The following is a 16,792-nucleotide window of genomic DNA, read 5'->3' on the forward strand; positions in this document are numbered from 1 at the left end:
GGGGGAATAGAGGTGGAAGAAAGGAAAGGAGTCTGAAAAAGAGATGGACACGTGAGGAAAGAAAACTAGAAGCTAGATTCTAACCTCCATTCTTGATAGGTTAGGTTAAGTGAACTCAAAAAGGAATAAGATCAAAGAAGAGAAAGTAGGACAGTGGAGAGCAAAAAGCTAACACTAAATGGGAAATGAATAACTCAGCCCTTCCTGTGAAGGTTAGGATGGTCCTGAAATGAATTTGTTAAAATGGTCCAAACTCGTATCTAAAGTGCATTCTTGAGTGAGTCCAGCCAAGATACCCTGTTCTCGTAGTCACAGGCCAGACTTTAGATCTGCAACCTAACAACACTATACCTCTTTGTGATCCTTATTCCTACCCACTGGGATTGGTAAAACATGATTTCTAATACATTCAGAAGATTTCTACCATCAGAAAAGAATGATGAAATTGTTTGATTTAATTGACAAGGGAAGACCTCCATCAAGATGTTTGAAAGTCATCAATTCAGTTCGTATATTCCAATTATTGAGGCTAGACTTGTGCTGTGTCCTGAAAGATGAGCAGGATTGGGATGCTAGGAGAAAGAAAGGGCCCTCCACGCACAGGGAAAGCAAATATGTGGCGATGGCAAAGGGAAAAGTATGTTTTAGAGCCATGACATAGACCAATTGACTGGAAAAGTAACACAGGACCCTGTACAGACTCATCATCATCGCCAGCATGGCAGAGATGCTGACAGGACTACACATCAGGTTCCTGAGCCCTGAGTCAAGCCATGCTGAAGCAGGTAATCATGTAGCCAATCAACTCCAGGATGATGCCAGAAAGCTAACAGTTAATCAAAAACATAAATATGAACATCACTTGTGTTAACTTTTCAGAAAGATTTTGCAGGCAGAATAGATGCTATTTTATTTGGTCTTTACAGTAATCCACTGACATGGGCAGCTCAGCCTTTATTCTCACCAGTAGACAAAGGCACACACCTGAGCACTGGGGAGATTATGGGAAGTTCTAACAGTCAGTCTCAACGGGATCACCCAGCTTCTACCCAGATTCTTCCTCCTCCTCCCATATCTCCCATGAACATGTCTGAGTGATTGAATTTAGAGAAAAAAGGTGGGGATGGCTGTGGAAACCCCAATCACAGTCAAGACAAGGGTAGGGAAGAGTCCAGCCCCTTATGAACAAGGCACCCCAGTAGTCTTCAATGTCTTTCAAGAAAACCTTAGGCCTCCCGAATGTCGAGCTTGTACGTGAGGATGTAGAAAAGAAAAAAGTTGTTTGTCTCATAAGGCAACTGCTTTGACTATTTTTTTTTACTCAGCTGTCATATTTGTGTATTTGTGTGTGTTTGTGTGTGTGTGTGTGTGTGTGTGTGTGTGTGTTATACTCGTATATTGATTGAGCCCACATTGGTCCTCCTAAATGTCTCTTAAACTTCCATTAAGAGGTTTAAAAATTATATTCATGCAGTATTTGTTACACTTCCTTACCTTTTGCCAGTGACTGTCTACCATTTCTGACTTTGGGAACCTCTCTTCTAATGTTAACTTCGTTAGTCAAGATGTACAGATGTTGGAAGAATTTTAAAAGGGCCTTCTGTGTTGTTTTTGAATGGGCACTACATGCAAATAATTATCCTACAGAAATTTTGATTCTTCTTGAGTTAGCCCACTTTTGTGAATAGTAAGCACTGTCAGGCTTAATTCCTCATATCCTGCTTTTATTGAGTATTCAGGCCAAGGTATTGTACTTAGTTTGCTTTTTTATTAGGACCTCTCAGTCATTCACATACCTTGAGAGAGACTCATTTTCCCTAGAGTGTAACAACTGCAATTAGTTTTTTGCTGGTCCATGGGCAATAAATGAACTTTCCCTCCTCAGGCTAATTGTTCACATAATGTTCTTGCGAGGCAGTTTGTTTCCTTAGGATGACAGAGGCATTTCTTCAAAATGTATCTGAGTAGTGTCCCAGATATGGTTGCTTGATGTTTTAAGAATCTTTAAGGGGGGAAGGAATATAAAATATTCAGCTTACATTTGGTAAACCTCATTTATCTTAGCCCATATGTACTGAGTCCCCTTAAATCTCAGCCTGCAGGCATCTTTTAAACAAGAACTCTAACACAAAAATAAAATGAGAGATGTGCATTTCAACTTGAACTAGAACCATCTATTTACCCCAATCTCTCTTACACACACACATACACACACCTACATCTTTAAAACAAGGAAAAAGAATTCATACATTTACTAGCATCTGGTATCACTGTTATATATTGAGACACCACCACCACCACCACCTCTGGCCCAGGAACTCCCTGAGCCAGTTGCATAGCATGGAGCCTCATTTATTTGATTCTCTGGATAAAAACTTTAGCCATCTCATAAAAGCTTGAAGGGTTTTTGTTTTGTTTTGTTTAGCTTGAAGGCTTTTATACCAACCGTTCAATAGTGCAGTATTTCCCCTAAGCTAACAAAATTGTTTTTCAACCACTGCCTTGTCTATGGTGAATCTAACATAGGGCAACTCTGCTACTGACAAGGGTTACATAATGCTTTATGGACTTAAATCATATACTATGCCTGTCCAACATGGAAAAGCCTAAAATGTTAGAGCAGGGCCTATGAGGAAATGTTCATCCATGATTCTAGGCTCAGGAAAGTCCCTTTCAGAAAGAATCATAGCAATGACTGAGCAATAGGGACACCACTTAGCACCACTGAATCCTTTTCAAAGTACTTGCATTTCATTGGCTCTTGTGAGCCTCACACCATTTCACCTTGTATAGTAGGTAGGATATGGGTTAGGAAATCAAGACACTGAGTAGTTCAGTGCCTTACTCAAAGCCCTACCGCTAATCTGTGTCAGAAGTCAGCCTGGAACCCAGATTCCCTGATGTGACCCTGGAGCCAGTGGTTTCTCTGCTTTTTCTTATGGGAAGGCAAAGAAGTGAAGCAAATTAAGGCAAAATCTTGAGGCATTTCTGTTTCTTTAGTACTCCTGAGATGGTAAGATTGAAAGACATCACAAGATCACAACACAAAGCTTTGACAGAGCAAAGTGGATTTGAGGGAGTCTGAGCTATTCATTGTAGCAAGCTACATGGATCAAATTTATTTGCAGTTCATTTGATCTGTGGTTCTCATTCTATTTGCTTTTGGTTGGTAACCCACTTCCTCCCCCCATATGCTAATCATCACTAATTGATAGGGGACTGTACTCCTCTTAAAAGTCTTTAGAGAGAGGATGTATCATTACCTTCTTTCTAAACTCACTGTTAGAGAAATTTATGTGAAGCTCTTGACCTCACGGCATGCCTTATTTGATTTAACTTAGGTGCATTTCAATGTACAGACAGTCCCCAAGTTACAATTTTTTTACTTCACCATGGTACAGAAACAATACGCATTCAGTAGAAACCATACTTTGAATTTTGAACTTTGATATTTTCCCAGGCTATCAAGATGCAGTACAATACTCTCATGATGCTGGGCAGCAGCAGCAGCAAGCCGCACCACCCAGCCACATGATCACAAAATACAACCATTCTATTTTCCACTTTCCGTATAGTATGTGATAAATTGTATGCTATATTCAACACTTCATGATACAATGGGCTTTGTGTTAGATGATTTTACCCAACTGTAGGCTAACATAAGTATTCTGAGCACATTTAAAGTAGGCTAGGTTAAGCTATGATGTTCAGTAGGTAAGACATATTAAACGATTTTAGACTTAATGATATTTTCAACTTACAATGAGTTTATCAGGACGTAACCTCATCATAAATTGAGGGAAATCTGTAAACATGTGACAATTAAGTCTATAATTCAGCATGTTTTATTGAACATCTGTGTCCAGGTCTACTGGATTTGTTGAGATGTAAAAGTAAAGCATAATAAAATCTAGTTGTTTTTCCCTCAAGGAGTTATTGCCTGGACAGAGCATGATTGGAAAATTCACACTTAAAGAAGCAAAAACAAAAACAAAAACCAGCTTCTGTAGGTTAGAAAACAAAGACACCAGATTGAACTGGAATTTGCAGGGAAGGCTTTCCAGAAGAGAAACATCTTGTAGAAGCTTTAAAAGGTGAATAGTATTTGAGTTGGTAAATGTGATAGTCAGGCCAAGCTAACAACTATATAGAAAATGGAGGGGGGAAAAAAACATGCAGTCTCAAGGGCTTAACAAAATAATACTTTGTTTCTTGCTCATAGTCCAAATGGGTTGCCCTGGGGATGTGGGAGAAACCTCTGCTTCAAGTGGTAATTCAGGGAACCAGGCTCCTTCTATCTGGTAAATAGCTACTCAGTCCCTCTGTATCTGGCTAGCCTGCAGGGGAAGAGGGTGATCCATGGAAGAGCTCAACAGAGGTTTTGTTAAGGGGGCCAAGCCTAGAAGTAGCATACATCATTTCTACCCACACCTAACTACAGAGGAAGTTGGGAAATGTAACCTAGCTCTATTCTCAGAAATAAAAATAGATAGGATGACCTGAATACATAGCATTGTCTCTGCCATACTAAAGAGAGAGGGCTTTCCGAAGGAAGGGTGAGGAAGAGAAAAGTAGCAGAGCAAAAGCAGAGTTGAGTTCAGCTTGGACGCCTACTTTTCTGGTTTGATTTGACTAAATTTGATGAATCTGTCACCAATTCTGAGCTTTGATCTTGGTGGGGACAAAAGAGGCCACATTCTTAACAAGTATTGTATATCAGCCATTCAGATTATTTCATTTTCCAATGATGAGAATCACAAGTACATTTGATTATCTCTGGTTTTATAGTGCTAATACCGAGACATAATTTTTAACAGACTTTATATTTTTAGAGCAATTTTAGGTTCACAGAAAAATTGAGCAGAACCTTCATACACTGAAACTACTCTGTATGTTACTCTAATGGTAAATACATGTCAGTATACATTTGTCCAGACCCATACAATGTCCAACACCAAGAGTAAACTCTAATGTAAACTGTGGACTTTGGGTAATAATGATATGTCAGTGTTAGGTTCATCAATTGTAACAAATGTACCACTCTGGTAGGGGATGCTGATAGCGGGGGAGGCTATGCATCTCTGGGGGCAGGGAATATATGGGACATCTCTGTAGCAAGACATAACTTTTCACAGCAGCACTACACTGGTTATTAGATTTAGTCCAAGTTCATGGATCTTCTCTGCCCACAGCAGCCTCTTCACTGACAATATATTCCTCCTGATTATCCTCTAGCAAGCATCATAAATCGGCAACTCGAGGAATAAATCCAGTTCAAAAATATAATTCCTTTGGCCCACACTCTATTTATTGAAGAAAGACAAGATTGAATGCATTCAGGTGGCACCTGCTCTCTTTGGTTAACCTTAGTTTCCCCTAGAACCTATAGAGTCTAACACCGAGCACTAACTTACAGATTTATGTCACCTGCCTGACCCCTGCCAACACAGGAGTTGGTCACTCTTGTTTCTGGGGTCTTCTTTTGGTGTGGTAGGTACCAAAATCCCCAACACATGGAAACTGTGAGTACTTTCTCAAAACTCACCAACTTTATGGAGATGAAGCCATGGAGTATCTTTGAAGAATAATTCTGAAAAAGTCCAAGTGATCTATAGGAATATAAGAACTCTTAACAATATTTTGAGAGGGGTCATTAGTCACTCTGACAATTTAAAACAATGGACCATCTCCCTATACACATAATACCTTGCAGATAATTTCATGGAGTTTCTGAGACCAGTCTGCACCCCACTCCCGTGGTAAGGTAAAGGGATAGATAGCCCCTTGTAGGCTACATGGAATAGAGATGAAGAGAAAGGGCATTGAACTCAGACAAATGATCTAAGTATAGCATTTTCTAGGTAGTTAACCTGGAGTTAACTCAACCTCTGAACCTCTGCTTCCCCATCTGAAAAATGACAACAATACCTACTCCACAAAGCTGCAATGAGGATTAAATGAAAAAATGGATGGAGAGAATCCAGCACCACACCTGGAATATCATAGTAGTCCCAGCAAATGAAAATGATTATTATTGAGTGATATTAGTCAGCCTTCATGGGTTTTCAGTAGTGCTTACCTGGATTTCACACTAGGCTCATCAGGAATTCGACACGGTCATTCAGATTTTACTTATGTGTCACTTACTTTGAGTGTGACCTTCATTTCCCCAGCCCATTCCCCAAGGTTGCTGCCATGGCATCCTGGACTTCTAAACTAGTGTATCTTGAGGCGCTATAATTGTCTGGTCATTGCTTCATCTCCCCCACCAGTTTCTGAGCTCTGTTTTTATACTACTCTGCTGTACTCCTCATGCCTAGCACTGTACTTGACATATAACAGATACAAAACAAATTTAATAATAAATCAGGAGAAAGAGCTTCCTCAGTAAGCTTTTAGAAAAATAGTGGTTGGTGGAGGTAGGAGAGCTCTTCATTCACCCTGCCTTGCCCTGAAGGTTAAAGCTTTGAGAGGATCAGAGGGAGCTGAAGAGAAGACAAATGTTAAAAACTGGCCTTTCTTTCAACCGGAATTCTTGGTTAACTAAGCCCAAACATCTTTTGTTCTTTATGATATCTCTGAAGCCCTTTAAGGTATCTTGTGAGTCATGAAAGAAAGAACATTCCAGTCAGTAGAATATTCATTTGAGTGCTTATCATTTTTAATTTGTATTTAAATTCTTTGGAAAATGACCTTTACTGTTTAGAATATACTGTAACTTTTTTATTAACCAATATCGGATCAACTAAGTTACACCATTCACTAGTCATGCAATATTACAGTGAGTTTATTAGAGTCTCTTACTGAAGAAACCCTGTTCTCATTGTTAAGGACACAGTGAAATCATTTCAGCTGGTCATTAAGCCCTGCCTCCTTCCAACCCTAGTGACACACAGATATTTGTAATTCCTCCAAGTTCTAGAAGCTCCATTTAGGGGCTGCCTAGCAAGGGAATTTAACAGGCTTACTGTGCAGAAGTAACTTGACCCTTTCTGATCCCAGTGGGTAATTAAGTAGACAGTAGTCAGATCAGTTGGAGAATGGACTTTTCTGCCCCTTGGAGAATTTCCATATAGACCAACATATGATACCAATTTTCAGAGAAATGGATTGCACATAAACAAAGCAAAATATTTTAATCTCTTTCTGATTTAGAGGGCACTTTATGATCAACAGCTAATGTCAGTTACACAATTCAGTACCCTCAGTATTGGAGATTGAGCTGACACCATATTGCACTTCGGACATTTCCTGAAAGTTTATTTTAACCATTTATCTCTGTATCATAAAATTAAAGAGCACATCGTGGCAGGGGGGAGAAACCAGTATTTCAGTTTTCTGGTTGCTAGGGCTGTAGATGCAGAGAATTTTATGACTACTTTCCAAAGCCTATATTCAGAAAGAAGGTTCATTTTTAATATAGAAATAATAAAAATGTAGGTGGCCTCAACAGCTGTAATTTTTATAAATTCAATACAAAGATGCCTTCTGCCAACATTTGAAATTGGCATTCTGCACAGCCAAATACTCTGATCTTCACTGCTACCTAATTTGAGATTTTAGCTACCGTTTCTGGGCTATTAACCTCCACATCTGGACTCGCAGTGACCTCACATCAGGAAATCCCTGCTGCTTTGGTATTGATCAGTTCTCTTCCCCAACAGGTGATACATTTATTAGTAACTATCTGGGCTGCCCCAGCTTTAGGCAATTGTCTTCTTCAGAATTATAGTATTTATTCATTGGAGGATAATAAGACAAGGGAAGAAGTCAAATAATTTTGCCTGTAATTTGCAGCTGTTTCATACAGAGCTATGCTTCACAGAGAAGAGCCTACAGTTCAGATATTATATAATGTCCCCTACTTTGCATAAGACATTGTGAATAATCTTTTTTACAATATGCACTTTATTTATGAGCAGGTCCCTCCATAGAAAGAGCTTGTTAGGGCTTAATGCTGATGAATGGAGACAGCACCATTCACACTTCCAGGTTATGGTCTGTCAGTGCTTTCATTATATGCACTAATTTACAAAGATTTATTTATTTTCTCACAAATGTAAAAATGTGCTCCAAGCTAAACATGCTGTCTGGGCGTCTGAGCCCAGTGTTTTCCTTCCTGGAGGTGGGGTGGTGTGGGGGCTCAAGCTGTGTTGTTTTTCCTACCTCCACCTCCACCCACAGCCTAACCTTGTGCTAACATCAGAGATCTATATATTTTTGCTTGCTCTCAAAATGAATACTGGTCAAAATTTGAAACCCTGGAAGTGGTCTTCTCAGTGCTATTTAATTCCTTTCTTATCCAAAGACTGTGACTTCCAATGTGTTTTAAGTGGTAATGAAAATGCTTATCAGTAAGCACATGAATGGATGTGGCCATTGGAAAAAATTATGCCCATAGCATTAGGTACCAAATTTTGGAAATCTGGGTACAACAATATCAAAATATAAAAGTCAGTTGCATCTGCAGATCTTGCTAGCCCCAGATGGCTTTATGTGCTCTGAAATCACTCACTCACGTCCCAATCTCTGGAAAATAAAGCTTAAAATATATAGGGCATGTGCCACCTTCTCCCACTCAGCCCAACAAACGGTAATAGATCACGCTGACTGCATCATCGACATCCTTGGGCTACAACAATACTCATTACGGGAGGGGAGACCACCGCCTTCCAAGTAATGGCAAAAATAATTCTCTTTTTCCTGCCTGGGATTTCCAATTTGGTTTTTAACCTCAGTGAAAATCACACACCTCTTAAACCTCACCAGTGAAGAGTGTGAAACTAATTGTTTGGGGAATCTATTCGTGTGTGCATTGGTTGGTTGGTTAGGGAAAGAAAATGAGAAGAAATGAAAATATGTACATATAAAATATACCTAGATGCACTAATAAAACATCTGTCACACAGCCCCTCAAAGACTTTTCTACTATTTCCTTTTCCACTCCAAACATAAGTATAACTCAATCAAATTTATTTAATTAAAGAGTCTCAAGAAAAACAGAACCTGCTGGAATTTTGGCCACAATAAAAGAAATCACTACACAAATATATGTAAGGAGAATATCCTACCATCAGCGAAATAAGCCCTGAAGGCCAACAGTGAGTACTTAATAAGCCTCATCTGTGGAATTCAACTGACATGAACAGAGAGAGAGAGAGAGCAGTTCACAGTATTTAGAAGTAAACAAAAATTAAAAGTGGAAAGCCAGGGCACCTGGGTGGCTCAGTAGTTGAGCGTTTGCCTTTGGTTCAGGTCGTGACCCGGGGTCCTAGAATCCAGTCTCGCATCAGGCTTCCCGCAGAGAACCTGCTTCTCTGTCTGCCTGTGTCTCTGCCTCTCTTTGTATGTCTCTCATGAATAAATAAATTTTTTTTTGAAAAGGTGAAAATTCATGTAAAGTCCAGGATTATCCTCCCTAGATTAGTACACACTTTACCCTCTGATAGAGATGAGAAATGTAGTGGTCAGAGCAACAGAATTGTCCTCCCTAGTGTCCATATAAAGATGTAAGGACTTCCCCAAACATACTAGTTTGTCGGGACACATTTATTTCTTTATACCTTTTGTAAATCTGATCCCATTTTCAAGGGATTAGAATCTCTAAATGTCCTGCGTCCTACTTAGAGCAACACTTTCCTGGTATACTCCTCTTAGTTTCTGTGCACTTAGGTTTTTTGTACTTTGGCCTTCACAGAACTTGGCACAGTGACATGCAGTATGTATTTGGCAAATAATCCATGATTTTAAACACTTCAAGTGGAACTACTCTCAGCCTTTCTCTCTCCAGACTTGAGTCTTGATTTTTTTGTCCATCCTCTTATCACAACGAAATTTTAAATTTCATACTCACTGATATTTTTTTAAAGATTTTATTTATTTATTCATGAGAGACACACAGAAAGAGAGGCAGAGACACAGGCAGAGGGAGAAGCAGCCTCCATGCCAGGAGCCTGATGTGGGACTTGATCCTGGGACTCCAGGATCACACCCTGGGCCAAAGGTGGCACTAAACCGCTGAGCCATCCGGGCTGCCCTCACTGATATTTAATAAAGAGATCAGAGAAGGTAATCATAGGCCTGCCACAAAGCAGACCAAATACTAGGCATTCGAGAAACTGATTTTGCCCCCCCCACAAAAAATAATGAAAACAGAGGTCCCTCTTGATTCATCCTCAATCCAAATATTCTGAAGTTGTAAGAAATGCTCATGTGCCACCATCCTTTGACCTGCTCAATCTTAAAAGTCTTTTTAAAAACCTCCCTAAAGGTCCTTATGCATCTACAAATGAAAAAGGGACTTAATGACATGAACTTCCCCTTGTGCAGACATGCTGGTTTCCTTGAAGAAGTCTCCAGAACATAGATGAATTTAGAGGTATTCAGGAAATATTAAAATGAATCTGTAACTTTTCCAGATATTAAGGATTAATACTTCATGAAGAACATCAGGATTAATCAAAATGCACTGTAAAACCAAGTCTTAATATTAACCTCCTGCCAATAAATTAGTTCATCTAAAAGCAGTTTATTAAGTTGGGTTTATAAATTGGCTTTAAGTTCACTCTTTACCCAGAAAATGATTGTGTGTGTGAATGTATGTGTGCACAAGCCAAAAGGACATGCTTGTTATCACAGATGTTCCTAACTTTAATATACATTCGGTGTTTCACAAGGTCTGGATAAAGGAGAGAGAGGAAAAGACTAAATTGTAGACAGGTTTTAAAGTAATGCCATGTGGTTATTTTCAAGAGCACTATCAAAAGCACTGAGGGAAGCAGGAGCTGAGCCATATGTTCTTTATATGTGTCTGACACTTTTGAATGTATTATTTCATATGATATTTATAACAACTTAGGCAAAGAGTAACCAACTCATCCCAGTTTGTCCAGAACTGTCCCAGTTTTAAAACTGAACCCTGCCTCAGTCCCAAACGGAGACAGTTGGTCACCTTAGCTCAGATAAGGCAGTAGACAATGTTCTGAGACCAATTTCCAGCATGGATGGGGGATCACCCCACAGCACTAGCAAGGAGTTCTCTGATACCAGCTGTGTAATCTATAGTTTCACTCAATTCTGATGCTATCTACCCAGAGAAAGTGTCAGATCTTACAGACTAAGGGCTCAGTCCCACAAAACTGCCCCCCACACACACACACACAAACACTCCAGATGCCAATCTCAAGTCCAGGTTGTCACCTGTGCTTCTGGATGACCAGCTATAGACTGGAGGTCCCAACAGCCCCTTCCTTGGGTTCAATTAATGAGCTAGAGGGGCTCACAGAACCCACAGAAGCCTTTTACTAACTAGATCACTGATTTATCATAAAAGGATGTAAGTCAGGAACAGCCAGATGGAAGATACACACAAGGCAAGGTATGTGAGAGAAGGTATGAAGCTTCCCTGCCCTCTCCAGGCACACTGCTCCCCCCAGATCTCCATGTGTTCGCCAACCTGGAAGCTCTCCAAAGCCTGTCCTTTCAGATTTTTACTAGAGGCTTTATTATATATATATGATTGACTAAATCATTAGTCATTGGTAATTGAACTCAGTCTCCAGCCCCCCTCCTCTTCACAGGGGAGTCTGGGGGCGGGACTCAAAGTTCCAACCCTCTGTTCATAAATGGTTCTCCTGGTAACCAACCCATCTTTAGATGCAGTCCAAAAACCACCTCATTAGCATAACAAAAGACACCTTTATCACTCTTGGCATTTTGGAAATTTCCAGAGTTTTAGCAGCTTTGTGCTAAAAACAGGGACGAAGGCCAAATATATATTTCTTATTATAAATCACAATATCACAAGCAGATAATCTTTTCCATATTTTACTGAAGAGGAGGCTAAAATTTAGAGACACGAATGACTCAAAATCACATAGGAGTTGTAAATGATGTGTTCAGTATTAGAACCCAAGCCTTGTAACTGCTATTATATATTTTCCAAAACACTAAGCTGTAATTAACATAATGTGTAAAAACTACTGTGAGAATTTTATTGGCTTTCATTTTTTTCTAGAAGTTTAACCATTCCCTTTGTGACACTATAATTTTGCTCTCCAAACTCCTCTTAATAAGTAATACAGAGAAAAAACTCAGTCCAGTTTATCAGAATTATTACAGAGTCTCTGTGGGTTGAGTGTGAATTGATGAAAATAACTTTAATGCTTTCCAAGTCAGTTATTTCTAATGCAACTATGAAAATAAGCGGTGGCCTATGCATCTGCACCCTAAAAGAAATGTAAAATACCCTGCCTCCCCTGTCTTTTCTCATTTGTCTTAAAGAAGATTTTTTTTCTATGTGTGTGGCGGGGGGGTAATCAAGTATTGGGGGGGTAGCAATGTAAAACTAGACAACACAAAATAATTAGACCTGGCTTTATTTCCTCATGTTACATTTTATCATTTCTTCTCAATACACAAAGAAGCAAATGTGTGTCCGAACAAACCTCTCCCATTACTGTCTTGTCTGTGCTGAGCAAAATTGAATCCATATGTCTTTAAAATGCTTTTCCATTTCTGTGGCTTCTTTCAAAATACTGATCTTGGTGCAAATGTGGCCCACTAGACTACTAATGCTCATTTGCTCTTTCCCAACAGGCATCACAGTTGATAGGCATGGATTCATTTACTTTGTGGATGGGACCATGATTCGGAGAATTGATGAGAAAGCTGTGATCACAACTGTAATCGGCTCAAATGGTCTGACTTCCACACAGCCCCTGAGCTGTGACTCAGGAATGGACATCACTCAGGTAGGCACCGCTGCTTTTCAAATGCTATCACCATTTGGCATCATGGAAATGGATAACAATTTTCTCATACAGAAATTAGGTAGAAAGGAAGCCTGGTGTATCTGTTATAACATCAGATAGCCGAAGTTTCTCTTTCTGTAAGTTACTTTTTTTTTTCCTCAGAAAAACTCACTTGGGAGTAATGCTGGTGGAATATTGGCATTAGAACAGGAGTGAAGGCTCTGAAATTTGAATCAATTGGAGGGCAAGGCCAGTCTTTATTGTGTATTTTCTGAGATATATAATTTCATCATTTTTATTTTTTTTCTTTTTTTTTAATTTCATCATTTTTAAATAGTACGTATGGTAACTCACATTCAGAAAAGCACTGAGGGAAGTCCTTAGAAATCGTTTGTAATGCACATGTGAGCATGACTTGTTATTCATGTGTATGTAAACAGCTATCTTTAGGGCATTTGGAAGTCTTAAGTAGAAGCAACGTCCCCTCTGAGATCTATTTTACATTTATTTAGGAAAGCTCTTTGTCAGAACAAAGGGGAAAATTCAGCGTAACTTTCAGCTGAGTCGAAAATTCTGATTTTACCACAATTGTAGAAAATCGGGATTAGACATGTAGAGAGATTACAGAGCATCCAGCACAATTCCAGCACCCTGTGGGCATCTTCCTTAGTCTGCAGACACAAGAGGTTGGTATGTAAAACGAGAGAAATAGACTAGACAGTCCTCTAAGGGGCTTTCGCGCTCTACTAGTCCATGAATCTGTGACTGGTGAAATAGATTATTAGATCATCTTTTTAAATGAATTAGAGTAGAAGTTGAGAATTTTAGGATTGGTTAGTGAGTGTATCAGAGAGGGTGGTTTTGGCTTCAAATAATGAAACGTATCAGGATGAGCACTGGGTGTTACGCTAGATGTTGGCAAATCGAACTCCAATAAAAAAATATGCAAAAAAAATGAAACGTATCTAAATAGTTTCAACAATAGAGTCTCCTGATCTCACACAGTGAGATGATCAGAGGTAAGAAAGATGTCAGTGGATTTCCTTCTTGTGTCACACGGAGAAGAATGGGGTCCACTGCCCTTGCCTCCACCAGTCACTGGCAAAAGGGGAAATGGGATCACCAGAATGGATTCAGACCCTCTGGAACTGGGTCACCTTCCCTAAGCATATTGCCACCTAATTCTTTTTTTTTTTTTTTTTTTTTTTTTATTGGTGTTCAATTTACTAACATACAGAATAACACCCAGTGCCCGTCACCCATTCACTCCCACCCCCCGCCCTCCTCCCCTTCTACCACCCCTAGTTCGTTTCCCAGAGTTAGCAGTCTTTACGTTCTGTCTCCCTGCCACCTAATTCTTGAACCAAAATCAGGCTTCTCTTGGCAAGGAATGGAGGACTGCTGCATGGGCAGGCAACCGGTGATACCCTCCACACTCAGGACATTCCTGTTGTTTCATTCCTTGTACCACCTGAAACCTAGGATCACAAGGTAAATTAGGTAAACACATCATCCAGAAACCTTGGTCTATTTTCCCCTCTTATCTCCATCCCCCAAACATACATACGGCTATAAAATACTAGAAATGTGCCTATCTAGGGGGCTTCTTCTTCTCTCCGTGCCCCCACCTCACCCCAGAAATGCAGAAAGTAGTCAATTATAGTCAACTACAAAAATAAAATGGAACTGGGAAGGCCTGGAAAACTGGCCCAATGAATGAACCATTCTTCAGAGAGATTTGAGTGGATCAGGCTGTCAAGTTGTAGAGCAGGCTAACTTTCCATGATGCAAAATCCCACAGAAGGCAAGGAAAAGGAGCATTATTTATGGCAGTAAGGAAGGGTGTGAATGTGTTTCTGTGGAGGAGGGGGACGAAAGAGAGAAGATGCACATATATGATTCACTTGTGAGATATTTTTAACTTAAAATAGGACACTTAGTATTGCAATCAGTCAAGTCTAAACAACTTCTCTGTTTCTGTGTGGAAAATTTATGCTCAAAAGAGAATTCTTTGTCTAAATAGAGCAAACATATGATCCTCATCACCATAAGAAGGGTTCTCTCGCACATGGCATTTGCTGGCCATAATTGCCACAATAAATGCTACCTATCCCTTTCAGGCAGAGATGTAGAGTGTAGCCCATTGAAAAGGAGCCCTGGTAACCAAGAAACCGAATCACATTTTCCCTATGGCATTTCATTCCAAGCCTCAGTTTCCCTGATGGCCTCCCTTCCCTTTACACAACTTCAGCTTTGGATAAACAATAGTTTTGGGGCACCTGGGTGGCTCAGTCAGTTAAGCATCTGACTATGGCTCAAGTCATGGTCTCAGGGTCCTGAGATCGAGCCCCGAGTCTGGCTACTTGTTCAGCAAGGAGGCTGCTTGTCCTTTTCCCTCTGCCCCTCTCTGCAGCCCATCCTGGCTCTCTCAAAAAAGTAAATAAACAAAATCTTTTAAAAAGAAAAAAAACAGTAGTTTTGGGGATGGATAGGGAGTTGAGTGAGGCAGGGTGGGAGGTGGGTATTAGAAATTAGCAAGACTGGGAGAGAAAGCAGGCTTCGTGTCCAAATTATTTGGCAGCTTTCTTTGCAGCTTATTTCCTGTTCTGTTCTTAAAGCACCCTAAAGAGTAATTAGAATTTTTCCTCTTAGGCTGGCACAAAACAATGAGTCTGTAATGATCTCTACCTCAGTGTCCAGATTATGACCCTCCACCTTTATTAGGGGTCTGCTTCTCATAATCCCATTCCCTTAGTCTGGAATTATCTCTGCTGCTCCAGATCCCATTCCCCATCCTCCTCACACCTCACCTTCTTCAGGGCACACTTCCCTGATGGTTCTAATCCTCACTGTTGTTTGATTCTCTTGCTAAAATTTAGTGTCACCACATTCAATATGTAATCTGTTCTCTTGTCAAACTGTATCCAACTAGTCTGCCAAGGTGGACTATATGTTCTTTGGGCATGCATAGCATAATGCTCAGCAGGCACAGTTAACAAGTCTACCAATCCCAAAAGGACAGTGTGGTGCAAAGTATATGGAAAAGTAGTGAGAGATGAAGTTATAGGTAAGTGGGGACGGCAGGGCAAAGTTTTATCCAGTGGACAATGGGGAGCCAAGAATAACATTAAGCAGAAAAGTACTTTTTAAAAATATCATTCTAGCTATTGCACAGAGAATTGAGTGGAGGGAAATGGTGTTAACAGGCAGGGAGACCACTTCAGAGGCTGTTAAAGTAATATAGGTGTGATGGGGACAAAACATACATATAAATGATCAGCACCTTGTCAAAAGACTTCTGTACAAATTAAATGGCTTTGCAATGTTTTTTGGATGTTCAGATGATGTTTCTTTGGGACACAACTCTGCTGACACTGACCATGAAGCTGCTCAGCTTTATGCAGGTTACAGAGGCAAGCAAGGATAATGGCCAAACTTAAAGTATCAGCAGTATGGATTAAGAAACCTAGACAGATTAGTGAAACTTTGATGCTGAAATCAAAGAATTTGTTGAATGGACTTAATTTTTGTTTTTTGTTTTTTTGTTCCTTTGTTTTGTTTTGTTTTTTTACACAACAATTTTTTTTCATTTTTTTATTTTTTATTGGTGTTCAATTTGCCAACATATAGAATAACACCCAGTGCTCATCCCATCAAGTGCCCCCCTCAGTGCCCGTCACCCAGTCACCCCCACCCCCCGCCCACCTCCCTTTCTACCACCCCTTGTTCATTTCCCAGAGTTAGGAGTCTCTCATGTTCTGTCTCCCTTTCTGATATTTTCACTCATTTTTTCTCCTTTCCCCTTTATTCCCTTTCACTATTTTTTATATTGGACTTAATTTTTGAATTATGGAAGTATAGGTATGATAGTACCATTCTCTGAGATAAGGAATATAGGAAGAGAAGAAGCAAGAGTTGAATGATGGGCCCAGTTCAGGACATGTGGTGCCGATGCAGGCAAATATATCTTGCAGGCAACTGGAAATGGGTCTAAAGTTCAAGGCCTGAAATGGAGGATGATTTGGGATTATCAATCCACA

General features: G+C 39.9%; 1 protein-coding gene across 3 annotated transcripts in view; it reads left to right on the forward strand.

Moving 5' to 3' along the window:
• TENM1 (teneurin transmembrane protein 1) overlaps positions 1-16,792 on the forward strand; it is a 795,125-nt gene that overhangs the window by 706,494 nt on the left and 71,839 nt on the right. For all 3 annotated transcript variants that reach the window (XM_072816870.1, XM_072816872.1, XM_072816871.1), the window contains one exon: positions 12,598-12,752. In XM_072816870.1, the coding sequence (XP_072672971.1) occupies positions 12,598-12,752 (155 nt within the window). The remainder of the gene's footprint in view (positions 1-12,597; positions 12,753-16,792) is intronic.

This window comes from Canis lupus, chromosome X (genome assembly GCF_048164855.1).
Source record: "Canis lupus baileyi chromosome X, mCanLup2.hap1, whole genome shotgun sequence".
NCBI classification, from domain to species: domain Eukaryota; kingdom Metazoa; phylum Chordata; class Mammalia; order Carnivora; family Canidae; genus Canis; species Canis lupus.